The 23,655-nt window shown below is 41.3% G+C and overlaps 2 protein-coding genes across 3 annotated transcripts in view; both read left to right on the top strand.

Annotated features, from left to right (window-relative positions):
• The first annotated feature begins 1,867 nt into the window (after nt 1-1,867).
• Nucleotides 1,868-23,655, top strand: part of LOC311014344 (F-box-like/WD repeat-containing protein TBL1XR1) — a 51,166-nt gene continuing 29,378 nt past the window's right edge. The window contains exon 1 of one of the 2 annotated variants that reach the window (XM_084010901.1): nt 1,868-2,170. The gene's annotated coding sequence lies outside the window, so the exon portion shown is untranslated. The remainder of the gene's footprint in view (nt 2,171-23,655) is intronic. The other variant, XM_084010900.1, reaches the window with a different exon arrangement.
• On the top strand, nt 17,789-19,174 carry LOC311015260 (E3 SUMO-protein ligase ZBED1-like; the record flags this gene model as incomplete). Its single annotated transcript, XM_084012389.1, has 1 exon — nt 17,789-19,174. The coding sequence occupies one exon, from the start codon at nt 17,789-17,791 to the stop codon at nt 19,172-19,174; it is 1,386 nt and encodes a 461-aa protein (XP_083868515.1).

The following is a 23,655-nucleotide window of genomic DNA, read 5'->3' as shown; positions in this document are numbered from 1 at the left end:
CCTCCTGTTAATGCCACGCTGCAGCCCACACTACATAGCACCCTCAGGCTTTCTATCCGTGGGTGTGGGTGTTTGTCTCAGTGGGGGTAAGCGCTGCTGTGTGTGTGACTGCATCCTGACGACCGTATGCTTTCAGTTAATGCAAACATGCACGCCTGAGTAGTTATCCTCTCCATTGTTATGTCTGCAGAGTATGCATCTGTATATGTTGAGTGAAGGCATACCTTGCATTCAGCCTCAGCCAGTCTCTCCTGACGTGATGTGGTTGACACTTCTATCGCTGTCTACCCTAGTTCCCTACTACACACTATAGGTTTTAATTTATTATAAGCCTTTCAAGGAGATACACACTATGATAATAAAATTAACACGTTGGGGTGAATTTTTTACCGGCTGTAATACAATGCAATGATTATTTGGTCATAGCTCAATCCCAAAAGCTTAAAAGTTGTCACATGTGTGCATGTAAGTGAGGTGACTTTTGTTGTGTAATTTAACCTTGTTTTCATGAATTGTTCAAGATACATTTTCATTCTTGTTATCAACTCAGGAGATATCAGAAGACTGGAGTGTGGAACCTGCCATAGCCAAAAAAATCTCCTAACACCAACTAACATCTGGCTTTTGTCTTCGGAGGAGAGGTCACCACAGGCATTCATTCCCCGCTCCAAGACCCCCTGGGTAGGCATGCTAATATTCAACACTTATCCGGCACGGTGCTAAGTGATACACATGAAGTGATTATATAATAAATTAAATCAACAATGATTTGGACACGTATTTTGATTAATGTACAAAACATACAATTAATATGCTCTCCTCAAACCACAAGACTCCACGAGCTATAAGCACTGACAATTATGCTTAATATGCTGTTTGTTGCATTATTATGTCAAAGTCAAGGATTGTTACCAACAAAACGAGTGTTAAAGCTAATGGTCTACGATTTGGAATAAAAAAAATCCATTCAGTCTATCAGCTGTATAGAGCTGCATAGAAATTGACCAATGGGAGCCATTGCTCCAGAGGGCTCCCATTGGCTCGTACCCTCCATCCAATCCCCTCGTCTCCCCTACTCCTCATCATCCTGCCTCGTCCCCTCCCACTCCCACCTCGTCGAATCGTGGAACACTGAGGGGAGGGGTTTGGTTTGGGCGGGGGGGGGGGGGGGATGCATTTTTCAAATCTGTCTCAGAGGCTCAACTGATTTTCAGAATGTAGACCATAGCTTTAACTCATATCTCATATTCATGGTAAACATTTGGATTCGGACGGAAGAATATTTATTTTTTATAATAAAAAAATGCCATCTTAATAAAATCCTCAGACATATCAGTGAACTATTTGTGATCGTCACGCTGAAAAAGCCCCGGGTGGCAGGGTCATTTTCTCATAGACTTCCATGCAACCAGATGAGTCGCCCCCTAGGGGCCAGAATGTAGATTTAAGGATGGAGCTCTGAAATGTGTAAATGTTGCTGGACTCCTTTTGCTATAGACAATGACGTAGTTCAAATATAAAACCTAAACAACACTTCAAAACATAAACAAAAATAAAATATATAATCTATAGCCTACTTTCTATTATCTGTAGATCACATATAACAGCAAAACTATCACACCCACAGCTACAATCCAAAAATAGCTGCGTAGTATTAATCACAACATTTGTATAAAAAAAAATATGTTTTTTTTTTTCTTTTTTCATTTTCTTTTTGAAGAGTTGCCGCGAAACTGAGCCCGACTCCACCATCCTTCTCCACACTGCGACACCCATTTTGATGTTTATGTGACTGGAGTGTGCTTTCTGCGGCGAGGAGCTCAGGCCTACCTCATTTTCGCCTGGCGGGTCAGCTGCTCTGTGTTTCAGACTGAAGCCGTTGGCTGCTACTGAACCGTTTGGCTCTTTTCTCTACTAGCGAGCAAACCTACAATCTAGACCCAACTGTCCATCCAGCTCATTTTTAAGGGGATTTATCAGTGTACTTGCCCGTGTATCCACAACACACCGGTCATTGGGGATTCCTAGCACCGGTTGGCCGGGTCTGAAGGCCGTTATAACGCTTTTTGGAGGTTTAATTAGAGCTAGAAAACAACGGTGGTGGAGGAGGAGATTCCATATTAGGAGCACAGAGGAGAAGGCACCCCCCTTGTGTGATTTGGAGCTTTCGGTGAGTGTTTACCGTCATTTCACGTTATTATTGCCGTTATAAATGATACCCCCGCGTAGCGTGACCACGTATGCCTGTAAATACAAGGTTTGGGCGCGTTATTGCGCCGTTTTCAACGTTTATTTTTGTATTTTCTCTCCGGGTGGGGGATGGGCAGCGTCAGCGCGTGAGTAGGCGCGCGCGCACCGTGCATGTGTTCGTAGGGCAGTTCTCGCGGGTGGTTTGTGTTTGTGAGCGCGCCCTTCCTTCCTGCAACTACTGCTAGCTTTGAATTAAAAGCACTTTTAGTGTATTTTTTCCCGTCGCAACCGTGAATATGTAATTGATGACGTATGTATCAGTGCTGCTATAACCAACACCGGAAATTAACATTTCGCGAGCTAACTTTTTACTGCACTTTTATTTTTGTTTACTTTTTCAATAATTGATTCATCCTTTTTATTTCTTACTGTAACTACACTGTGTGTGAATGCACTTTTAGACAAATGCGTGTTAGAATTAGTTAATGTTGCATAAAAAACAACAACAACCCCACAGTTAATGATTTAAAAACTGAAACTGTACTTTTAGCCATGTGAACTGTTTGCTCCAGTTGGACTTACCAGTTTGTGCTGCTGTGCAAAGCTGTTGCAGGCCAGCAGTTATCTCCACAGGTTAGATCAGGTTTCCTTGTAATCTTGTGCGTTGTCTGCAGGAGACAGTAGATTCATCAGTGTGCCAAAGTTCATTGTTTATTATATCATTGTATTACCTTTTTTTTAAAATATAATCTCATTCAAAGCCTTCTACAGTGCTTTGCAGCTGGTTGCTCCAAAGCCATAGGCGGGATGGGGGAGGGGTACACACACACACACACACACACACACACACACACACCCAGGAGGGCCACTTGCCAACCTTGTGAAGCTCAACTCAATGACACAATGTACCAGTCCCAGATAAGCCTTCTGTATCTGTGCTAGCCAGTAAAGGCAGGTAATACACACTATGTTCTCCAGAGTCACAACCCACAGACTAGTTGGGTTAAGGCATCTTCAGATGTGAAATGAAATTCAAATCAATCAGTTTGTTTTTGAACTAATAAGGTGTTGGATATTTTTGATTACACTGCACTTTTTTTTGCATTTTTTGAATCTCATCATTTTTGTGTGTTTTTTTAAAGAAAACAACACAAAGCACAACATGTGTGGTCACTGTAACTATTGTGGTTTGTCAGGCGCCATTGCTCCTTTATTATCAGGTGTTTAGCTGGTTGAATTTGTTGAATAATCCTTTGCATTTCTTTCTGACTGTATGAAAGTCCAAAACAGGATTGTTTTTCTGATTAGGATCTCTGAGTTATTTTCGCTCACATGTGCAGAACACATGAATGACAGCAGTCTGTCGGCCTTTGTCATGTATTCAAGCTTCTATTAACAACAGAAAATGTGAGGCCATACATCCTTCGGATAGGTTTCTTTTGTGCTTGTGCTTTGAGGTTGAGCAGGGACACTGTCAGACACAGTACACATGTTTGTTGTGCCCACCATTGTATGTAATCTGTAGCTGTTAAATGCTAACAAAGTTATCGTTACCACATCTTGATGTTGGATGTTGAAATTGTCTTACACATAGAGCCCATTTAGCCTGCACTGTCACTTATCAGCTTTTTGCAATGATGAAAGAAATGCTCTGTGCATGAATATGTTTTGGTGTGGAGGCGAGTGGGACTGAACATACTACATGAGCGTGGTGTGACTCTGCCTCTGTATTTGGGTTTCACTTTTGTGGAAACAAAAATCCAATTCAATGTAACTGGAGGGCATAACTATCCCTAGATATTTCCTCTATTATTTTTGTTTCATGATCACACCCTTCACTTATTTGTATATTGGTTGATTGGTCTGACATGGTTATGTACCAGGCTTATTATATTTTAAGTACTGGATTATCACTGGTTGCTACACCAGTATTTTTGATGAACCGTTGGTCATCAAATGTAGGATTGGACGAAGATGTAATGTCACAATAACCCTGGCCAAATGTATAAAACTCTTAAAATGACACTAATGAATTACTGAGATCACTTTACTTTTAGTTAAGAAACACTTTTTAGTGAAACCAATCAAATTATCTTACCTTATGATCAAGGTCTCCCTGTATAAATTAAGGATAAATACATTTTAAAAAAGTGACCCTAACCATATGAGAACCCAACACTGAACCTACTCTCTTGCAACACAATTGAAGCAACTGTTCTGCTCAACTGGCACTAGTGTCAAAACATAATTATTGAACCACATTATGATGAGGGACATACCTGCACATGTAATGTGTGTTGCTTTTTTAATCAATTGATCATATGCAGCATGTGTTGGGCTCTCTTCTGTTGTGGTGTTTCTAATATTATGTCCACCCCCGAATGTAGTTTTTTAAATCTCCCCACCAAAAATCCTCCCATGCTGAGAGGAGACACCAACAAAACCCCATCTCAAAACAAAACATGTCTGCTCTGAGGTTCTTCATAGTACATCAGAGAAAGATGGCTGTAAACAAGACTGCCTCATCTGGCTACGGCAGTACATACACTATTTATATTTATATTTTTTTAACCAGAGACCGCGTTAACATGGACAAGAATGACTCCTTTATGAACAGCTCTTTGGAGTATCCCATTTGTGTTTGAGTATGTGTACCCCATATCCTGGTTTCAGAAACTTGGATATATGAAGATTCATCGCGCCATTCTAATGACCAAAATCATCACTGTTATCGGCATGATTGCAGTGTTGTGGCGTGCTGAAATGTTTAAAATGTACTAATACACACTGGCATTACTATCGGGGATGTCTGTTTCGGTTCATTTGCTTTCGTTAACCCGACACCCATTAACCATTAACTAACCAGTTAATTTGTAAGCAAAATGCAAATTGGACTGCAAAACAAGAGGCACTTTCATTGCTCCATTGACTCCATAAGCTCAGTACTAGCTGATGTAAGCATGCATCATATTTGATTTTCAGGAAGTAAACATTTCCAAATTTGATATAAAAATACAAAGAAATAGACAAATATATTGTTAAATATGTGCACAATATGACTGGGGATGTGATCTAAAATGGTTATAAGGGCATTTTTAATTTCATCTGGACTAAATATATTTTATTTTGTTTTTGTTTATTACCACATTTTGATCAGGTTGCGTCCACATAGTTCGATCGTGGTCCCTCTAAATGCTGATCAGACGTTTCGATTAATTTGTCTGCTTTCGAGCCTACTCTTTAATTCTCTCTGAGAACAGCTGGACAAACGCATACAAATGCTCCATGGCGCCAGGCGCTCTCTGCGAGCTCCATTACGCTCCTGGTCCTGGTGTGTGCGAAACAGCTGGATGTGTGTGCATCCATCAACTAAACCCCTTCAATCAGCAGGTTGCAAGGTTGTATTGGCTCTAGAAGAGTTGTAGCGTTTATTCTCAGACAAATAGCCTAAAGTAGTGGCCGAGAGCTTTTACATCGCCAATAGTCGACATCATTTCTGTCGTGCTTTTAGCGAGCCAGCTGGTAGCGAGCTACTGAGAGCTTGTGAGCTACATGTTGGAGACCCCTGGACTAAACTGCTACATTCACAGCTATTACCGATGACGTCATACGTACTGTCACACACGGTAGTAGGGATGGGACTTTTATCATGCACCGGGATAAAAAACACAATAATCGATCATGGTGAATTTCCATCATTGGGATAATCGTAAATATGCACCCATATGATATGAGACCATATGAGTCATGATCAGTTAATTTATTATTTTATGCATTTTTACTAAAAAGTTGTCCATAGTGCAAAAACATTTTTTGTTTCTGAACTAATTAACTAAGGGATTCCAGGAACAAATATTGTTATTGGATCACTGGGGGGGGGGGGGGTAAATCTCCTTTTAGTGATTATACCCCAGTGTAAATAAAGTATGATTAAAAAAAAACAGCTCTTTCTTACATGATAATTCCTGGATTTTAGAAATGACAGGCACCCCTTTTCATTTCTCTTTTCACAATTATCACAATAATTTAATATTTTGAGCATTTTTTTTCAGTCAGTGATCAAGTATCTCACGTCCGTAGCAACAAAGAGGTTTGTCTTTTGGTAACATGAGAAGTTGTCTTCATCTGCTCTCTGTCCTGAGCAGTGACAGTGGCATCGGTATGGAGAACTGAGACTCATAAGGAAAAGCTGTTTTCACCTCCCACAGCCCAAAACAAATCAACTGAATAAAGCAGTCATTTACAGAGCTGTCAGTCAGTGGAATTCCTCACCTGTTAACATTAGAAGCATCAAGGGTAAATATAGATATAGATATAGAAAAATCACTAACAGTTGCTAAGGGAATCCACACCATGTGAATGACTCTCCATGCTTGCTGCAGTTATAGATTAGAGATGCTGCAGTCATTTATTGCATATTGTCAGTTTAAAAGCTCACTCTCTTCCTACAATGGATTTCTAACAGTGTTTGTACAATGTACAAGTGTTGCATATACAGTGTTTCTGACTTCTGTGAAGTTGATACAGTAGGTTTTTGTTTTGTGTTGTATGTTTATATGTCAGTGTAATGTTTTATATTTTATGTGGACCCCAGGAAGATTAGCAACCACAGCTGAAAATAAAAAAAACTGACAAGAGTAGCGTAACTGCTTTCAGGAATAGCTCGGTACGCAGTGTGTGTGGTAGAGAGAGGGAGACGGTGGATGATGAGCTCAAAGCAGACTGTTGACGATGGGAGCAGAGAAGAAATTAGCAGTAAAGTTGTGGAGTGGTAGTTAATGTACAGTGTATTGTGTAATATTACCTGTCGCTGCTGTCTCCCGTCGCTGGTTTGTTTTTAAAAGCATCGCACGCCTGCACATATAGACTGCAGTAGCAGTGTTACTAGTATTTATCACGTGTTTGGGGAACATGAATAACCTGATTTCTCTGTGCTCATGTAAACACCATATCCTGATTATGATCATAACCAAGATAAGCCTCATATAGGGGTTATTCATGTCCATTTAAACACACCCACAGACACACAGAATGTGTTAAATAGAAATCAGCAGTGTGTTTCTGTAAATGCAGATAATAAGAAAACCGTTCCGTCAGTAGAATTATGGAAGCAACAGATGGTATTTTATTTTCTTTTTTTTGTGTGCTACTTTTGGTTTCCTTTTGTGATGCTACAGTGCTGTAGGTAGTAAAAAAGCATTACACGAATAAAGTGTGTACCTCAATTAGGGATGGGACGATAAATGTTGTGAGTGAAAAAGATTTCTCGCTCGCTATCATGGGAAACCAGTTAAAAATAGAGTCTGATTCAAAAACAAAAATCTATTTTAAGAGCTTTAATAATATCATGGATTGTAATTATTTTGGCCAAGATCATCTAGATTATCATTGGAAGCCTTGATTGGCTATAATTTAAAAGTTCCTGAGCTGATGCATGGCAGGAAAGAGGGGAAGCAAAGATTCATGGGAGTCTGATTGGTATTGGACAGCTGGTGGTTGTGGCTGTCCTTTCTCGTTGACCATCATCACATTGGCCCCGTTTTCCATGTATTGACTGTAGTGCAAGTAAGGTTTCTGTTAATGAGCATTCTGTATCTGACACCAGAACTTAAAATGGGGCAGTGAGAGTAATCTGTGGTGTCTCTGTCTGCATGTAGTCGCTTGTTTCTTTTGCCCTTGCTCATTTAAACTGAGAAGAATGAGACGTCAACATTAAAATAGTTTTCATTGCCGCTAAGCTGTCACCAGAAGGGTCTTTGATATGTAACGAGAACATTAACGGTACACTGGATTTGCTTGTTTGTCCTGAATGTTTCTTTCTCAACCAAAACGTTGAGCACAGGACCAAAGAATCTGGTTAGTTACAGAGCAGGCAGCTGAGTCATGTTATTTACACGGGACACATTGATTAGTTGGCCTTATTAAATCACAGAGGATGAGTGGCGCAGTAGTACAGTTATGTAAGCAGTGCTCGTCGGTGTTGTGGGTTGAAAAGGGAAAGACAAAATGGACAAAGAAGTGCAGTGAGTGAAAATGTCTGTCTTGTTAGGTAATGGCCTGCCACAAACACGGAGCAGCTCTGGATCCTGTACATGTGCAGCGATCAGGAGAAATCTGAATGAGATATGTCTCATTCAGACTTTAACATACAGTTATTGTTTTAAAGGAATACTTCTGCCATTTGCATTTAGCTTTGTATCGTTAGAAACCCGGTAGTAGTTTTGAATGGTCATGCATCATTTCCTCATTTCCCTCAGAGACGGGAGAGCTCCGTATTTCTATTCTGAAAAAGAGCCTCCGCTGACGCCAATATCGTCATTTTGTGGACCCACTGAGGCTACAGACCTGTTACAGACCAGTGGTGGGACCCACTGAGACTACAGACCTGTTACAGACCAGTGGTGGGACCCACTGAGACTACAGACCTGTTACAGACCAGTGGTGGGACCCACTGAGACTACAGACCTGTTACAGACCAGTGGTGGGACCCACTGAGACTACAGACCTGTTACAGACCAGTGGTGGGACCCACTGAGACTACAGACCTGTTACAGACCAGTGGTGGGACCCACTGAGACTACAGACCTGTTACAGACCAGTGGTGGGACCCACTGAGGCTACAGACCTGTTACAGACCAGTGGTGGGACCCACTAGGGCTACAGACCTGTTACAGACCAGTGGTGGGACCCACTGAGGCTACAGACCCTTATACAGACCAGTGGTGGGACCCACTGAGACTACAGACCTGTTACAGACCAGTGGTGGGACCCACTGAGGCTACAGACCTGTTACAGACCAGTGGTGGGACCCACTGGGGCTACAGACCTGTTACAGACCAGTGGTGGGACCCACTGGGGCTACAGACCTGTTACAGACCAGTGGTGGGACCCACTGGGGCTACAGACCTGTTACAGACCAGTGGTGGGCCGTACATCAGACTCGGGTTGTGAGCAGAACTGGACCGGCCCTTCTCTCTTGTTGATGACTTTGAGACGGCGATGTGTGAGTGTCAACCGGTGTGCGACTGGAGAGGGGGACAGATCAGTGGGAGTGGCCTGAGGGGCTGTGCATTGTGGGAGTTGTTGCCTTCCATCCACATACACTAAAAAGTCACTGTCTGCCTTTTCTCGGTCAAGAAGACACCAACTTCTAAATTTATTTTACATTTCGACTACATATATGACCCACTTTCAATACAGATTCATGTTTCCACTAGTGAAGTATGCCTTTAAGGAGCTCTGAAGCAGCTCGACCAGTCAATAAAGGCAATATTAGTAGAGCTGCTACAACCAATCAATGAAATAGATTGTTATTGTAGTGGTCTGTGTTCTCCCAGAGCTCCACAATAACACTTAACAACAAGGTCGCTGTCGTATTTATGTCTAGATGATGTTATTGTTATGTGTTGATGGAGCAGCTACAGTGTCAGCATAGCCTAGCTCTGATCCATCCAAACTCCATTCAGAAAACAAGCATTTTAAAGTTGTTTGCTTATCTAATCTTGATCTTATTTTACCCAACTCAGCAAACATTCATACTTTTTACAAATCGTCGTCATTATGTAGTCATCATTTTGATCTGTTTACTGCAATTGAAGATTGTTTATTTTGGGCTCATACCGCTGTAGTAAACCAGCCGATGTGTGGCTTGCTATTCAGTGTATACAGCTTCACTGAGCACCTCTGGGTGAACTGAGACAGGATGGTGTTTGATTACCTGGCACATCTGGAACATGTACCTAGCAGCAATAGTGGTTATTTCAGCCATGATTGATGAAATATTGCCAGTGTCTACATTTAAGTAGGTGAAAGGGAGGGAGAGAGGGGTGTGGTGGTGGATGAGTTCAGAGCAGCTGTTGACGATCGGAGTTACAGTGATGTAGTAGTTAGCGCAGCTCCTTAATGGCTGCATATAATGCAGAATGATGGCACACATGCTTCTGTTTCTGAGAACGGTCGTATATTTTGGGTTTCGTGGACCAACATTGTTTTTTATGCCACGCAGACCTTTGCAGTTATGTAGATGCGGGAAGTAAAAATATGACTTTAGAGAAAGATGGTGGTTGGTATGAACCTACTGGCTGGCTGAGTTTAAATGTTTTCCCCAGGGTTTCCTCAGAGTCCCCTGCTCTTCTATGTTTGATGAACTGGCAAGACTAAATTGCCTGTAGGTGTGAATTAGTCTGTCTATACAGAAACTTGTAAACACTTCTGTTCTGTGTGATGCCGTCTGCAGAATGTAGCGTGGATATGATGGTCACTGTAAACTGACTGCATAGGGTTGATAAAAAAATGCGCAGAAATAATATGCTGCATGTTCTAAGTCAGCATGTGCAAAAATGCCTGGAGGATTGCCTTTATGTTTGGTCAGAACGAGCAGAGCCGCTCTGTGATTTGTGAAGATTTAAGTGCTCACACAGCTTTGAAGGAGGAGATAAAACTAGAGGCACACAGTTGACAGCAGTCACAACCTGTGTGTGTGTGTGTGTGTGTGTGTGTGTGTGTGTGTGTGTGTGTGTGTGTGTGTGTGTGTGTGTGTGTGTGTGTGTGTGTGTGTGTGTGTGTGTGTGTGTGTGTGTGTGTGTGTGTGTGTGTGTGTGTGTGTGTGTGTGTGTGTGTGTGTGTGTGTGTGTGTGACCTCAGAGGTCAAGTTCAACATTGTGAAGAATGCGTCTGTGCTCGCCGTCCCTCCCCCTCTTTACCCACAAGGCTTTGAAGTTTACAGGCCTGCAGCCTCTCTCCCTCTCTGCTGCAGAGACACAGACGGTGATTATTTGTACTTCAGCTTCCGTCCCAGTCCCTAGAAAATCCCAGTTCAATAATTAGAGATGCTGAATCATCTGATAACATTCATCTGGTGATGATCAAATAAAAATAAACCTCCATCTATCTGCTGTTGTTTAACGTTGACTTGAAGTAGATCAGTGTATTTGATGTTGATGGATGCGTTTGCATGATTCTTACTCTTAACCCACATGGTTGAATGGACTTATGTTAAGATGGCTAAATAATCCTTATAAACAATAAATTCCATTAGAATAGATCACAACTAGGCATGGGACGATATAGGATTTTTATCCTGATCCACAATAATAAAAAAAAAACACAATAAATTGATCGTGGTGAATGTCTGCTTGCTATCATGATAAATATGTGAAAAATAGAGCCTGAATTTAAAGATAATAATTAAAAAAAAACATATGTATCTTTTATTTAAACAGGGAGATCAACTTTTTTTTAAGATGATTTGTTTTTCATTTAAAAAAAAGTTTTGTCTGATCTGTGACACAATAAAAGTATTTGTCTCTTAACTAAATGTGAGGTGATTCCAGTATGTTTAAGTGCCATTTCAAGAGTTTTAAGCATATCTTAGTGATACCAGGGATGCCTCGATAACCATGCCATGAAATTTTCATATCGCCCCATGCTTAATCACAACTAATACAGGTTACTAAATACACATGAGTACTGAATTACTGCTCAGTCAGTAGTGAGTGATCCAAATCAATCAATCTGTCAAGTGTTAACTGTCAAAATTCAAAAACAAATGGTATCTTTTAACTTTTATTGTTATCATCCATAGTGGTTATTTGCATAAAAATACAATTCAAATGTTAGTAAATAAATTATTGAGTCTTTATTTAAATACTTAGCATTAGTAGTTTTAATGATTATACTTTTAATTTCATTATACGTTTAGTTTGATTGATTTTATGATTATATGCTGCTTAGGGCTATTGTTAGGAAGTTAAATGGTTCAAAATGTTCTTTCTAATTTGTAATTTATATTGCTGGGAAAACATGTTGCCAAAAATTATATTTTACAATTTTACATTTGAAGACATAATAGCATTTTTACTGAACAGATCTCAAACGTATCATATTATTAATAGGGATGCACGATAATTATCGGACCGATAATTATCGGACCGATAATTATCGGCCCGATAATAGGAATTATGACGTCAACCCGATAAATCCGATACAATTATTAATACCTCCGATAATCCGAAGATAGGATGTTTGTGTTAAAACAGCGGGTGGATTGGGATGAGGGACGTTAGTTTTTTTCTAGGCGCCTCCCGTTTAGCATGTGATGTGGTTACTGTGGTATCACAGGTTTCGGAGGAGGGAGTTAATCCACAAATCGAGCGCTCCCTTCTCATGCCTGGCTGTGACGTAGAGGCTGCGAGCGAGTGGAGGAGGAAGACTAGTAAACAAACACGCATGGCGTCTGTACTGTGGGACTACTTCAAAGTTTCTGAGGAAACTGAATCGCTTGCCATTTGTAACAAATGCAATGCAGAAGTTCCAAGAGGAGGGAAAAAGGCATCGAGCTTTAATACATCCAACCTTAAAAGTCACCTCGCACATCACCATCGCTACGACGGTGTGTTAAAAGCGTATGAAGACGCCGGCGCCGCTAAAGAAGCAGCGAGCCCGTAGTTTAGCGTTTTGATGCACGGGTGAAGTAGCGGTCCTTGTACCTCGGGTCCAATATAGTTGAGAGATAATACAGTGGCTTTTCCTCGATGTCACCAAAACGCGTTTCCACTGCTTTTAACGGGGTTTCCTTTGATGTTTTCACTCCGTGGTCTGTTGGTAACGTTTGTTTTAGCAGTCGCGTCAGCGCTTGAATGGAGGGGATCACATCCGCAGTAGTGGCTGTTGCTTTGCTGATATTTCTGCCTATTACCGTAGTTTACATTTCTGTGTGGATCAGGACCAACAGTTTAATGTAGCAGCACTTGTGTGTGCATATCCCATGCTGCTCAGGGAAAGTTGTCATTGACTGACTGACTCACTTACATATTTATTTGAAAAAAATAAATATTGTCATTTTATTGAAGAGTCAAAACTGTTCTTGGCTTTCTTTTGTTCATAGTAATAATTATCATGCCACTGTGATACATCTGGTTAGGTGTTTGGTAAAAGGCAAAGCTATGCTAAATCTACCTAAGCTTAGTCATTAGTGTTTTTGACCTGAATTTGATCTGAATATACATTCAAAAACGAATAACAATATTATCGGTTATCGGTATCGGTATCGGTCCCGAGGAGCAGAAAGTTATCGATATCGGTATCGGCTTCAAAAAATCAATATCGTGCATCCCTAATTATTAATGTTAACATTAGCTGTTAGCTGCGTTATAAGCAGGACTGTGCTAGGGAGAGACGTGGTGCTGTCAGTATATGAGCTGCTCACAGCGATGACTCCGAGATGCATGATGGGAATTCATTTCAATATGATAAGTGTCTCATTAAGTTAGTTGTGCCAAATGGTATAAAGGTTGTTCCTCTACAGCTCCCTTTGGACTTGCAGTTGTGTGAGATGTCTGTCTCTACCAAAACTGTATGAAACATTAAACAGTCGTCCAGATGATGATGATGATGATGATGATGATGATCCGAGCCAAATTCAGTCATGATCGCTCAAAATGTTTAGGAGTAGTAGTAAAAACACAGATTTGGAATTCAAAATGGCAGAAAATCAATTTAGACATAATATATGGCTATATTCCTCTGGAGACTTGCGTCTGTTATTTAAAGTTATTTATAGATTATGTATTTTTAAATGCTTTATGAACAATAGCATGTGAAAATGTGATATTTATGAATTATTCATACATTGGCTGACTGGCATCAGCTGTTTTATGCATGCAATAGAATCACCAGATCCTTCCCAGCTGTGTGGCTATCAGCTGACTAATCTCACGTCCAATCATATTCATGCAGGGTCATCATAACTTGACACCTCTCTCTGTTACTCCACTGATACATTTATGCGATTGCTGCTGCAGCTCTCCCCACCACTTCCTCCTTCTTAATAATGAGGGATTTGTTCTCCCGGCAGAATCCCGGTCACTTCTCAGATTCTTTGAAAGCTCCCTCAATGAGGAGCGCTTTTCCTGCCAAATCCAAATGTATAGTACTATAAATGGGCAACTCCTTGGCGGAAGTGTCTCCAATTGCGCCCCAAGCTTTGTATTGATGGTAAACAGTGACGGGAATGCTCACTTTGCTCATTGGCTGATGGAAACGCCCAAATACAGCTGGTGTCCCTGTGTTGCCAGAAAGAAAAGACAAAGGGACAGTGGGCATTCAGCAGCGGCCAGTGCAGAGATGACCCGCCAACACAGTAACAACATGCCGTGGAGGCCGATTTTGTTCCGACGTGATGTTAGATTTTGTCAGTGTCATTGTGGGTGTGTAGTGTGAGTGACATCTGGGAATGATCCTTGTCTTAGCCAATGGGAGTGGAGTAGACTTGATTTAACAAAAAACAAAATATAATTCAATTTGATAGATTGCTGTAATGCTGCAATTCAAATATGTTCTCAATGCAATTAAATAAGGCTACTTTGTGATAAGTAACTATTATTCAAAATATATATATTTTTTAAGTGTACTGTGTGAATACTGAAAGTTTTAATACATTTACATCTTTTTTCTCTATTATTACATTTAAATAGATAGAAAACACGTTGTGAAACAGTAAAAACCAAGTCTGTGCATTGCTAGAATTGCTTTCCAGTCTATATTGTATTAGTAATAAACAACATCACAATGTGATGAACATGTTGGTTTATAAACAGACCAACAGAGCCACTAGTGTCTGACAGGTCGTGCACAATTGCAGCATGAAGGAGGTCAGATTTCAGCAGAGGTGGGAGGGGGAAAGCTGCCCACGCTGAAGGGTCATGTGAGTTTTAGGTGACGAGAAAAGAAGACTCTTCGCCAGCCTGTGTACTGCTAGCAGGCCAAGTCAGTTAGATAGCAAGTCTTAGTGGAGTGGCTGCTGAGTCAAGTGATACAAGTCCGGTCCAGTGGCTTAATATCTAACCTGTTTGAAAATGTTTTCACTGGCCAACCCTAATGCGTCCAGCATGGCTATGTGCATGAAGTCGGATTACCACACACGAGGGGGAGAGTGATTCGCCTTTTTAAATGGTTGTTTGTTGCGAAACGCTCTGAATTCAGTATATAGAACTTTAAAGCGGCATGACCTGGAGTTTCTCTTCATTTAATATCAAACTAAGCCCTGTGCCTGTGGGATCTGTGAACTAATGGGTTATCACACATTTAATAAATAATATACATAAATACATTTTTCAAATATAGAAAACATTTATTTATTTATACTAGGGCTGTTCGATTTTGCCCAAAAATAAAACCCAGATTTTCTTCTCTCAAAATCCGATTTTCGATTACGATTATTTTGTGAAATGACAAAAGGCAAAGAAATTATTTCAAATATGCTGTTTTTTATTGAACATTTTTCAAATAATTTCCCCATTGGGATTTGAGTGCAAACCTTGCTCTTATTAAACAAAAAATCCCTCAAGGGATTAATATAAAGAACAATTAATCAACTTTTGCCATCTGGCTTTGCTCCATGTTATCTTCTTGTAGACCTCTTGTAAACAAAAAAACAAAAAAAACATCCCTTAGGGATTAAGAGAAAAAGAGAGGTGTGTCCATTAAACAAAAATGAATGGATAAAGTACAGAACTTTAACTTTTTGAAAAATCGATTTTACGATTTTCACGTTTTTAACATCTTCCTAACTACATAATCGCGATTACGATTTAAAATCGATTAATCGAACAGGCCTGTTTTATACTTTCAAATTATTTTAACTGTAACAGTTAAAAAAGCTGGCATATTGTTAAGAAGAAAAAACATGGTTATCCATTGAGCTTGACTTACCATGCTAACCATGCGACAACTGATCAATAACTGCAACCCTAACCCTAACCCTGAATACAGATACACACATACCGCTCTACCCTTACTAGACGCATTAACCATGGCTAATTGTACAGGTTTGCGTTTCAAACCCGTACTCTTAATAGCTGATGCAGTAAAAATGCAACCAAAAACATTATCACCAGGCAAAATCACGAGGAGGCACAGTTTTTTGCTACGTTGACGTCAGAAGCACTGGTTGTGAAGAATTGGTGCCCTGGGTAGCCGGTGCTTCTAAAAGGGATCCTGTGTTCACATTAGTTATTCTGCCTGTGAAGTGGAAGATTGTCCTCTGATACCTGAAGATGTGACAACTGGCCTGCTGTTATCAGTGCTCCCCGCTACCTCCGTTCCTGCTGAATGTGGTTCTTTATCAGTATCTGGTGCCTCCTGCTTCCGTAGCAGTTGGCAGTTGACAATGATAATGGTGAGAGATTTACCAAACAGAATTAGCAGTAGAGTTGCACGATACCCACGGTAGCCACGGTAACCCGCGGTGCCAAAACGTAACGGTTCCTACTATACTAGAAATTCTACACGACGGTACTACCGTGGATTACTACTACCGGTGCCAGTTTCCGCTACGTAGCAGCCGCCTCTCCTCTCCTCCCGGCTTCTCACTGCATGTAAACAGACCCACATGGCAACTACTGCAACCTAACTACACAGCTGCTGAATGATTGGCTGTTTGCCTGTTACTGTGACGTCCAGGGATATGATAGGCTGTTTCCGTACGCTGGGTCCGCCCGTCTGTTATCTGATTGGCTGTTCGTGTGTTTCTGCCGGGAAGACGAACTCAAGACAGCTCCGCTTCACAACAAGTTCTGTCTCGCCCAGACGCGCGCCCGGCTTATTAACAGTCACAATCAACACAACACAACACACTCACAAACAACACAACACAATACAACACACGCACCATGGCAGAAGCACCGGGCCCGAGCGGCGAGTCTGCCGCGGCGGCGTTGTCGTCGTCAGTGGCACCGCTAATTTTGCTCAAAAAACCGAACTCCAAAAGCCACATATGGAGCTATTTTGGCTTAAAACAAGGGGCAGACGGTAAAGCCATTGACGATGCCCGTCCACTGTGCAGGCGCTGCCACCAAGCAATAGGAGCAAAAGGAGGGAACACATCAAACCTCATCAAACACCTGCAGTGTCGTCACCCAGATTTATATGTGGAATACCAGGTTAGTATGCCCTAGTTATTTACTCATTGGCTAATATTAGGCTATATGCTCCGTGTACAGGCTGAGGAATGAAGAGTTAAAGATTTCAAAGTATAAAGCACATAGAAAATGCATAAACATAAAAATATATTATGTTGGAGAAGAAGCATTATTGTGATTTTTTTTTTAAAGTCAAAGTTGATTATTTATATTAGTTAAACATAAATGTATGTGCTAAGGAAACTGAATGATTATTTAATTTCAACCATATAAATTCTAACTTCATTTATTTGTTTTTTATTGCTTATATGCTTCTGTTAATGTACTCTTGTTGACCCAGTTATGAACTAGGACCATTAGGGTAATTCATGTTATGTATTTCCCACCCCTTATTTCAGAGAGAGCCATCCAACCCAAAAGGAAAGCAACCCATTGCCAAGACCATACCTGAAATGTATGAGCAACAGAGAAAATATCAGCCAACTTCAAAGGAAGCCACAACATTGAACAGAGCAGTGGCTGAATTCATATGTTTGGACCAAATTCCAATATACACAGTGGAGAAGTCTGGCTTCAAGGAATTGGTGAAGAAATTGAATTGTAAATATGAGCTTCCTGGGAGGAATTTCTTCATGTATAAAGAAATACCCATGCTTTACACAGAAACCAGAGAGGCAGTTATGGAGCGGCTGTCAGGACCCAACAAGTACTTCTCCTGTACTACTGATCTCTGGACCAGCAGGGCCATGGATGCCTACATGACCATCACTGTGCAGATGATAACAGAGAGCTGGGAGATGGATGCATGGTGCTTGGAGTGCTCTGAGATGAACAGTGACCACAATGCTGAAAACCTACTGGAAGCCCTGGAGGAAACGATGGAAGATTGGAATATGGACAAAAACAAGATGTCGGCTGTCACTACTGACAATGCATCAAACAACATAAAAGCCTTTTCACAAAGATACACCTGGATACCATGTTTTGGACATAATCTCGATTTGGCCACTAACAAAGCGCTGGCTATCGACAGGGTGTCATCCGCCTTATCCAGACTACGGAAAACTGTCTCTGCCTTTTCCAGGTCACCAAAGATGTCCAGGCTACTGCTAGAAAAACAGACAGACTTGGGTCTACCTCAGAAAAAGCTGCTTCATGATACACCAACACGCTGGAGCTCTGGTTATGACATGGTAGAGAGGTTCCTGGATCAGCAGCAGGCTGTTAGTGCTGCCCTGGCCACCGAGAGGAAGAAATGGCATCTCATGCCCAAGGACACTGACATCACCACACTTGAAACAGTAAAGGAGGTGCTTGGACCACTGCGACGGTTCACAGATGTTCTCAGTGGAGAGAAACTCCCCACAATCTCTGCAGTTCAAGTGGTCATGTGGGAAATATCCTCTTGCCTTGCTGCATCTGAAGATGATGTCCCCCTGTGCCGTGAAATGAAGGAGAAAGTTCTACAGGATCTCAACAAAAGATACGCAGACAAGGATTTACAGATTATTCTTAACTGTGCCACATATCTTGATCCTCGTTTCAAAGACACCTTTGTGGCGATGACACCTGAGGTGAAAGAACGTCTCATCAAGGACATCGAGGAGCAAGAAACTCTGCAACACACTGAGGCTGAGGCTGAAGTTGAGGTAGATTCACCAGAGAAGCGGCCAAGAACAGACATGCAAAGGCTCCTCGCAAGCATCAAAACAAAAAAGAAAGGAGAGGTCAGTGCCACCCCCTGCTCCCCTGGATCTGGGGATAGGACGACCAATACACAGAAAATCCAACATGAGCTTGATGTCTATGCCAGAATGACAGAGATCAGCGGAGACAACAACCCTCTTGAGTGGTGGAAATTAAATTCTGGGACTCTGCCACTCCTCTCCCAATGTGCACGAAAATACTTGTGCATTTCAGCATCCAGCTGTGCCTCTGAACGGGTGTTCAGCACTGCTGGAGGGATCTGCACCCCCAGACGGGGCAGATTAGATCCAGAAAGATTAGACATGCTTGTTTTCATTTCCAAAAACCTGCGTGAAATTAAGAAGAGGTCACAGGAGTAATGTAGACTCTTTCTATATTGTATTATATTTATTGTTCAGAATATACTGTTCAGTATTTTGTTAAGTTATTATTTATAGAATTGAGCTACAGTTCAATGAAGTAGCCTTTGATATGCCTTTGCATAAGTTCTGTCCTTTAAGTTAAATACCTCAACGTTTGACGAGACACACAAACACGCAGAGAAAAGGCCAGTGGGTCTGTTGGTTTTTTTGTTTTTCTTAAATTTAACTTTTTAATAAATGTTATTCATAAAAATATTTGTCCCAGTCTAATTCTTACTTCACCAGTATTATGTTTATCATGCACCAAACATTCTAAGTAATTAATAAGTATTTATTTTATTTTTTTATTATTTAACTTGTACAAATACATTGCAGTTCATAAAAACAATAATTTTAAAAAAAGGCCGCAGTATCGTGATATTACCCGGAACCGTGATACTTTGTCTGGTATAGTATCGTGGTTACTCATTTTGGTATCGTGACAACTCTAATTAGCAGTAATCAATTTCTGATTTCACCGAGAAGTAAACAAAAGCAGATTATTCATTTGTAGGGTTGGGGGGGGGGGATCGATTGGACATGGACGATTCTGAATTGATTCACAAATAATTATAATCGATTATTATTATTCCGTATTGTTAACGGAGCGCAAAAGGTGGAACTCGGAAATGCAGCGCCTGGACAGTCTGTGACGTTGCACATAACAAAGACACGGCTGAGAGAAATCCGACCGGCACCCGCTGCATTTACACCGACACTATTACTGCTTTGTACATGTTGTGGAAGTCCCAGACACCCGGAAAACTAAACGCCGTCCTGTCTAGGGATGTCCCGATCCGGTATTTGGATCGGATCGGCCGCCGATATTAGCAAAAAATGCATATCGATATCGGATCGGCCTGCACGGGAAAATCCCGATCCGGACTGACGTTTTTTTTTCAAAACTCCGGTCCGTGTTTTCCAGCACACCGATGTAGTAATCCATTCCATTTTTTTTCTGTTTTTCCCCAAAATCCGGTCCGCGTTTTCCAGCACACCTAGCGCACACCTCGCGACCTGTCCAGCATCCACTAAACAACAACAAGACGGACTTGTCTGTGCATGTCCAGTGTTTCCCCTACCATTGTACAGGCCATAAAATCAATATGCCAAAAATAAGCCACCTATCAATTCATTCATAAATCAATAATCATTTACATTAGGAGCGCCTCCGCGCAGCACAGTACACTTGCTCCGCAAGACGCGCAGCCACAACAATCCTCGCCGCGCGCTCCCGCTACGTTCTTTTTCGTGTACTTTACGCGCTTGATGTTGTTCTGATGCCGCTCCGCCTCGTTAAACCACCACGATGTCGCGTTCTACTTTGAAAACACGGAAAGTTGACACTGTATTTTGATAAGCTGTTGCACTCTTCAGACTTGGAACCGGACCGGCTTACGCGCTGCCTGCTCGCAGAGATCCGCTCGTGCGCACATGCGCTGATGCAGGTCGAGTGTTGTCGATAAATATATGCACTCCTTCAAAACAACATCAAGCCATATTGTGTGTGTAGTATTAGGACGTGATGACGTGTGTGCGGGCTAAAGCCCGTTTGGGCTGGAGCAGTGTGAATGCAAAGCAAGGGACTCCCTGTGGGGGGAGGATTGTTTTTGATAAGCTGTGGAACTCTGAGTTAACCTATTTCTACCTGAATTTCTATTAACTATTAAGCTGTTGAGTAAACCTATAACTTATATTTTACTTGATAAAATAAGACAATATATGCACTCATATGTCGTTATAGTGTTTTACAGTATCTGTAGCTATTAATGTGATGCTCATCATTTTCCAGCCATATTTTTCCAGCCCCTAATTTTGGATAATTTCCATCAACCGGCATTTTTAATCTTTAATACATGCTTGGATCGGCCGGTATCGGTATCGGCCGATACTAAAAGCTACAATATCGGTATCGGATCGGAAGTGCAAAAAGCTGGATCGGGACATCCCTAGTCCTGTCCGAGTTTATAGCTTTACCCAGAGAGGGTCAGTGAATCTCAATAGTTTCTTCCCACAATTCTATGCTGTCTATGTAGAGAAAGCCAAGGTGTATTTACCTCCAGCTAAATGTCATGGGATCCGTGCAGTGCTCTGATATGTTGTATTGCATTGTTATCAGGGCTAGCCAGGGCTCAGGGCTGCATCAGAGGGTGAAGTGTTTATCTGTAATGCAGGGTGGAATCTGAAACAGCTATGCTTTGGTTGAGCTTGCCCTCATGTGGCTTTGGATTGACCAGTATGAAAAGAAGACCTCATAATGGATTTGTGGTGTTACATGTACTTGATATGACCCATGTTTGTGCCGTGGCATTGCTGTTGAGTGAAAGGCCCGTCGTGCTTAAGCTTCCCATAAAGACAAGGAAGCTGTGATTGTATCTCTTTGGGAATGTGTGATGTTATGGTTGAGGCTTGCTGATGATTGTGGTTATTTCTGACATGTATTATGGCGTCTGTTATGAGCGTGAAGAGACATTTAAGAGGCAGGCCAAAAACTTGTCTTAATGCGAAGTGAGGGGGGTACAACGTAATCCAATGTTTCCCACAGGATGTTTTCAAAATGTGGGTGGACCTCAAGGGGAGTTTGGGAACTTCCTCCCCCCAAAAGTGAAAGCTCACCGAATTAGTCACATCAGAATTAACTCGGTTTGGATTGATCATGTGTTTTGGAGTCATGGATTTCATCGGCAAGAAAATAGTTTTTAGTCTTAAAAATATAGTAAATAAAATGTTGGTTCATTGTGAAACAGCGGCAGGACAAAATAAACTATGGCGGGCCACCACATACTACGGAATGATGGGAAATGCTGGAATGGAAGTACATGAATAAGGCTTGGGCAGGTTTACAAATTTTCCAACCGGTTGTCGCACTTGCCACCGCAGCGAATGTGAAACATTGGGCCTTTTTACACAGAAGACTCCGCTGTAATCACGGAAAGGAGAGGTGAAAATATGCTGCAATCGCATCGTTTATAAATAATTTTGCCTCTTTTTACAAAGCATCCCGGCTTTGCGCAACCAGAGACGCCGTTGAATCAGTGGCGTCCGTGTGACCGATTAGTTCGAGGCTTCAAAACAACTATGAAAGGTGAACTTTTGTTCGTCTTGCATATTTACATGACTCTTAAACCGCAAGCGAAGTTGCTCTGCATCATAGACATTGATGATTTCCCCCGTTGATGATTCAACAGCGGCCTCATGTGAGCAACTACCGGCTTTCTAGCATCTTCGGATCTACGTTCTCATTTCGTTAAATGCTCCGGTGGCATGCTGCCTAGTAACTAACTAACTAAACGTTGATGTAAATAAACACAAGGTACGGCGTGCGCATCTCCCCCTCCCACCTTGACTGAAATGTCATCTCTGTCATGCCGGCGTCGGCTCGCTCGGCAGCATTCCACTTTGCGCACCGGGGGCATGTTAACTGTATTCATCCTTATAAGTTATACTGGAAGTGTCAGCCTTGGCATCACAGGGGTGTTAAGCAACTTAAAAGAGGACCTACTCTGCTCCTTCTCTGGTGCATTCTTGTATTACTACTAGAACATATTAACATGCTTTAATCCTCAAAAAACACTTTATTTTCCCATCAAGGAGGCCCTCTCCTTGAAACACTCAGTTTGAGCTCATGCCCCTCCCTCCAAAAAGCCCAGTTTTTTCTTCTTGATCAGCTGGCCCACTCTTGATTGGTCAACCGCTTAGTGTTTGTCAGAAATGTCTCTCCCCTTACCATTACTAGACAATACGAGTTATACTGATGAGGAATAGTGATAAATTGAACTTCAAACAGTTGTTCTTTAACTCCTCTTCCTCTCCATGCAAATGGAATTCATGTGTTCACAGCAGAAAACAGTGTCTCCTCAACATGGAGACTCCACGCTCAGTTTCACTCTTACTAGCTTTGTTTGAGGGCGTGCCAAACCAGCAACTGGGCAGATATGCAAATGTGTTACAAGTTATTATTACAATATGTCAAATTATTTGCCTTTTGATTTTATAAATCATAACACACGTTGAACTCTGCAAAAGCAGGACCGTAACACACACTTTTGGGACAGTTTGCTGGGAATTACAAGGATTGCTGGGTTTTATGTTTTTGGTGTTTATTAGGGGTGTGACGATACACTCGGCTCACGAGACGAGACACGATATTGGGTTCACGAGGACGAGACGCGGTTTTAAGAAAACTACAATGACAAAATATATGACTGGACCAACAGACTTTAATTTAACAGAGTTGCACATGCATTTTGAAATATTTTATTATAACTCTTTACATGCATGATGTAAGCATGATGTTTTAATAAACTTCTTCTTTCACAAATTTAAACTGAAACTAAAATTTATAAAAGTTAAAATAAAATAAAATATTTCTTTTCCCAAGTGTAAATATGTGCAAAACCAAATCAAAGTTCTACTTTGTCAATACAGAGTGCAAATAG

Source organism: Eutrigla gurnardus (assembly GCF_963514095.1).
Source record: "Eutrigla gurnardus genome assembly, chromosome: 6".
Classification (NCBI taxonomy): Eukaryota; Metazoa; Chordata; class Actinopteri; order Perciformes; family Triglidae; genus Eutrigla; species Eutrigla gurnardus.
The sequence above is the reverse complement of the archived record's forward strand: the minus strand, read 5'-3'. Positions and strand labels throughout refer to the sequence as shown.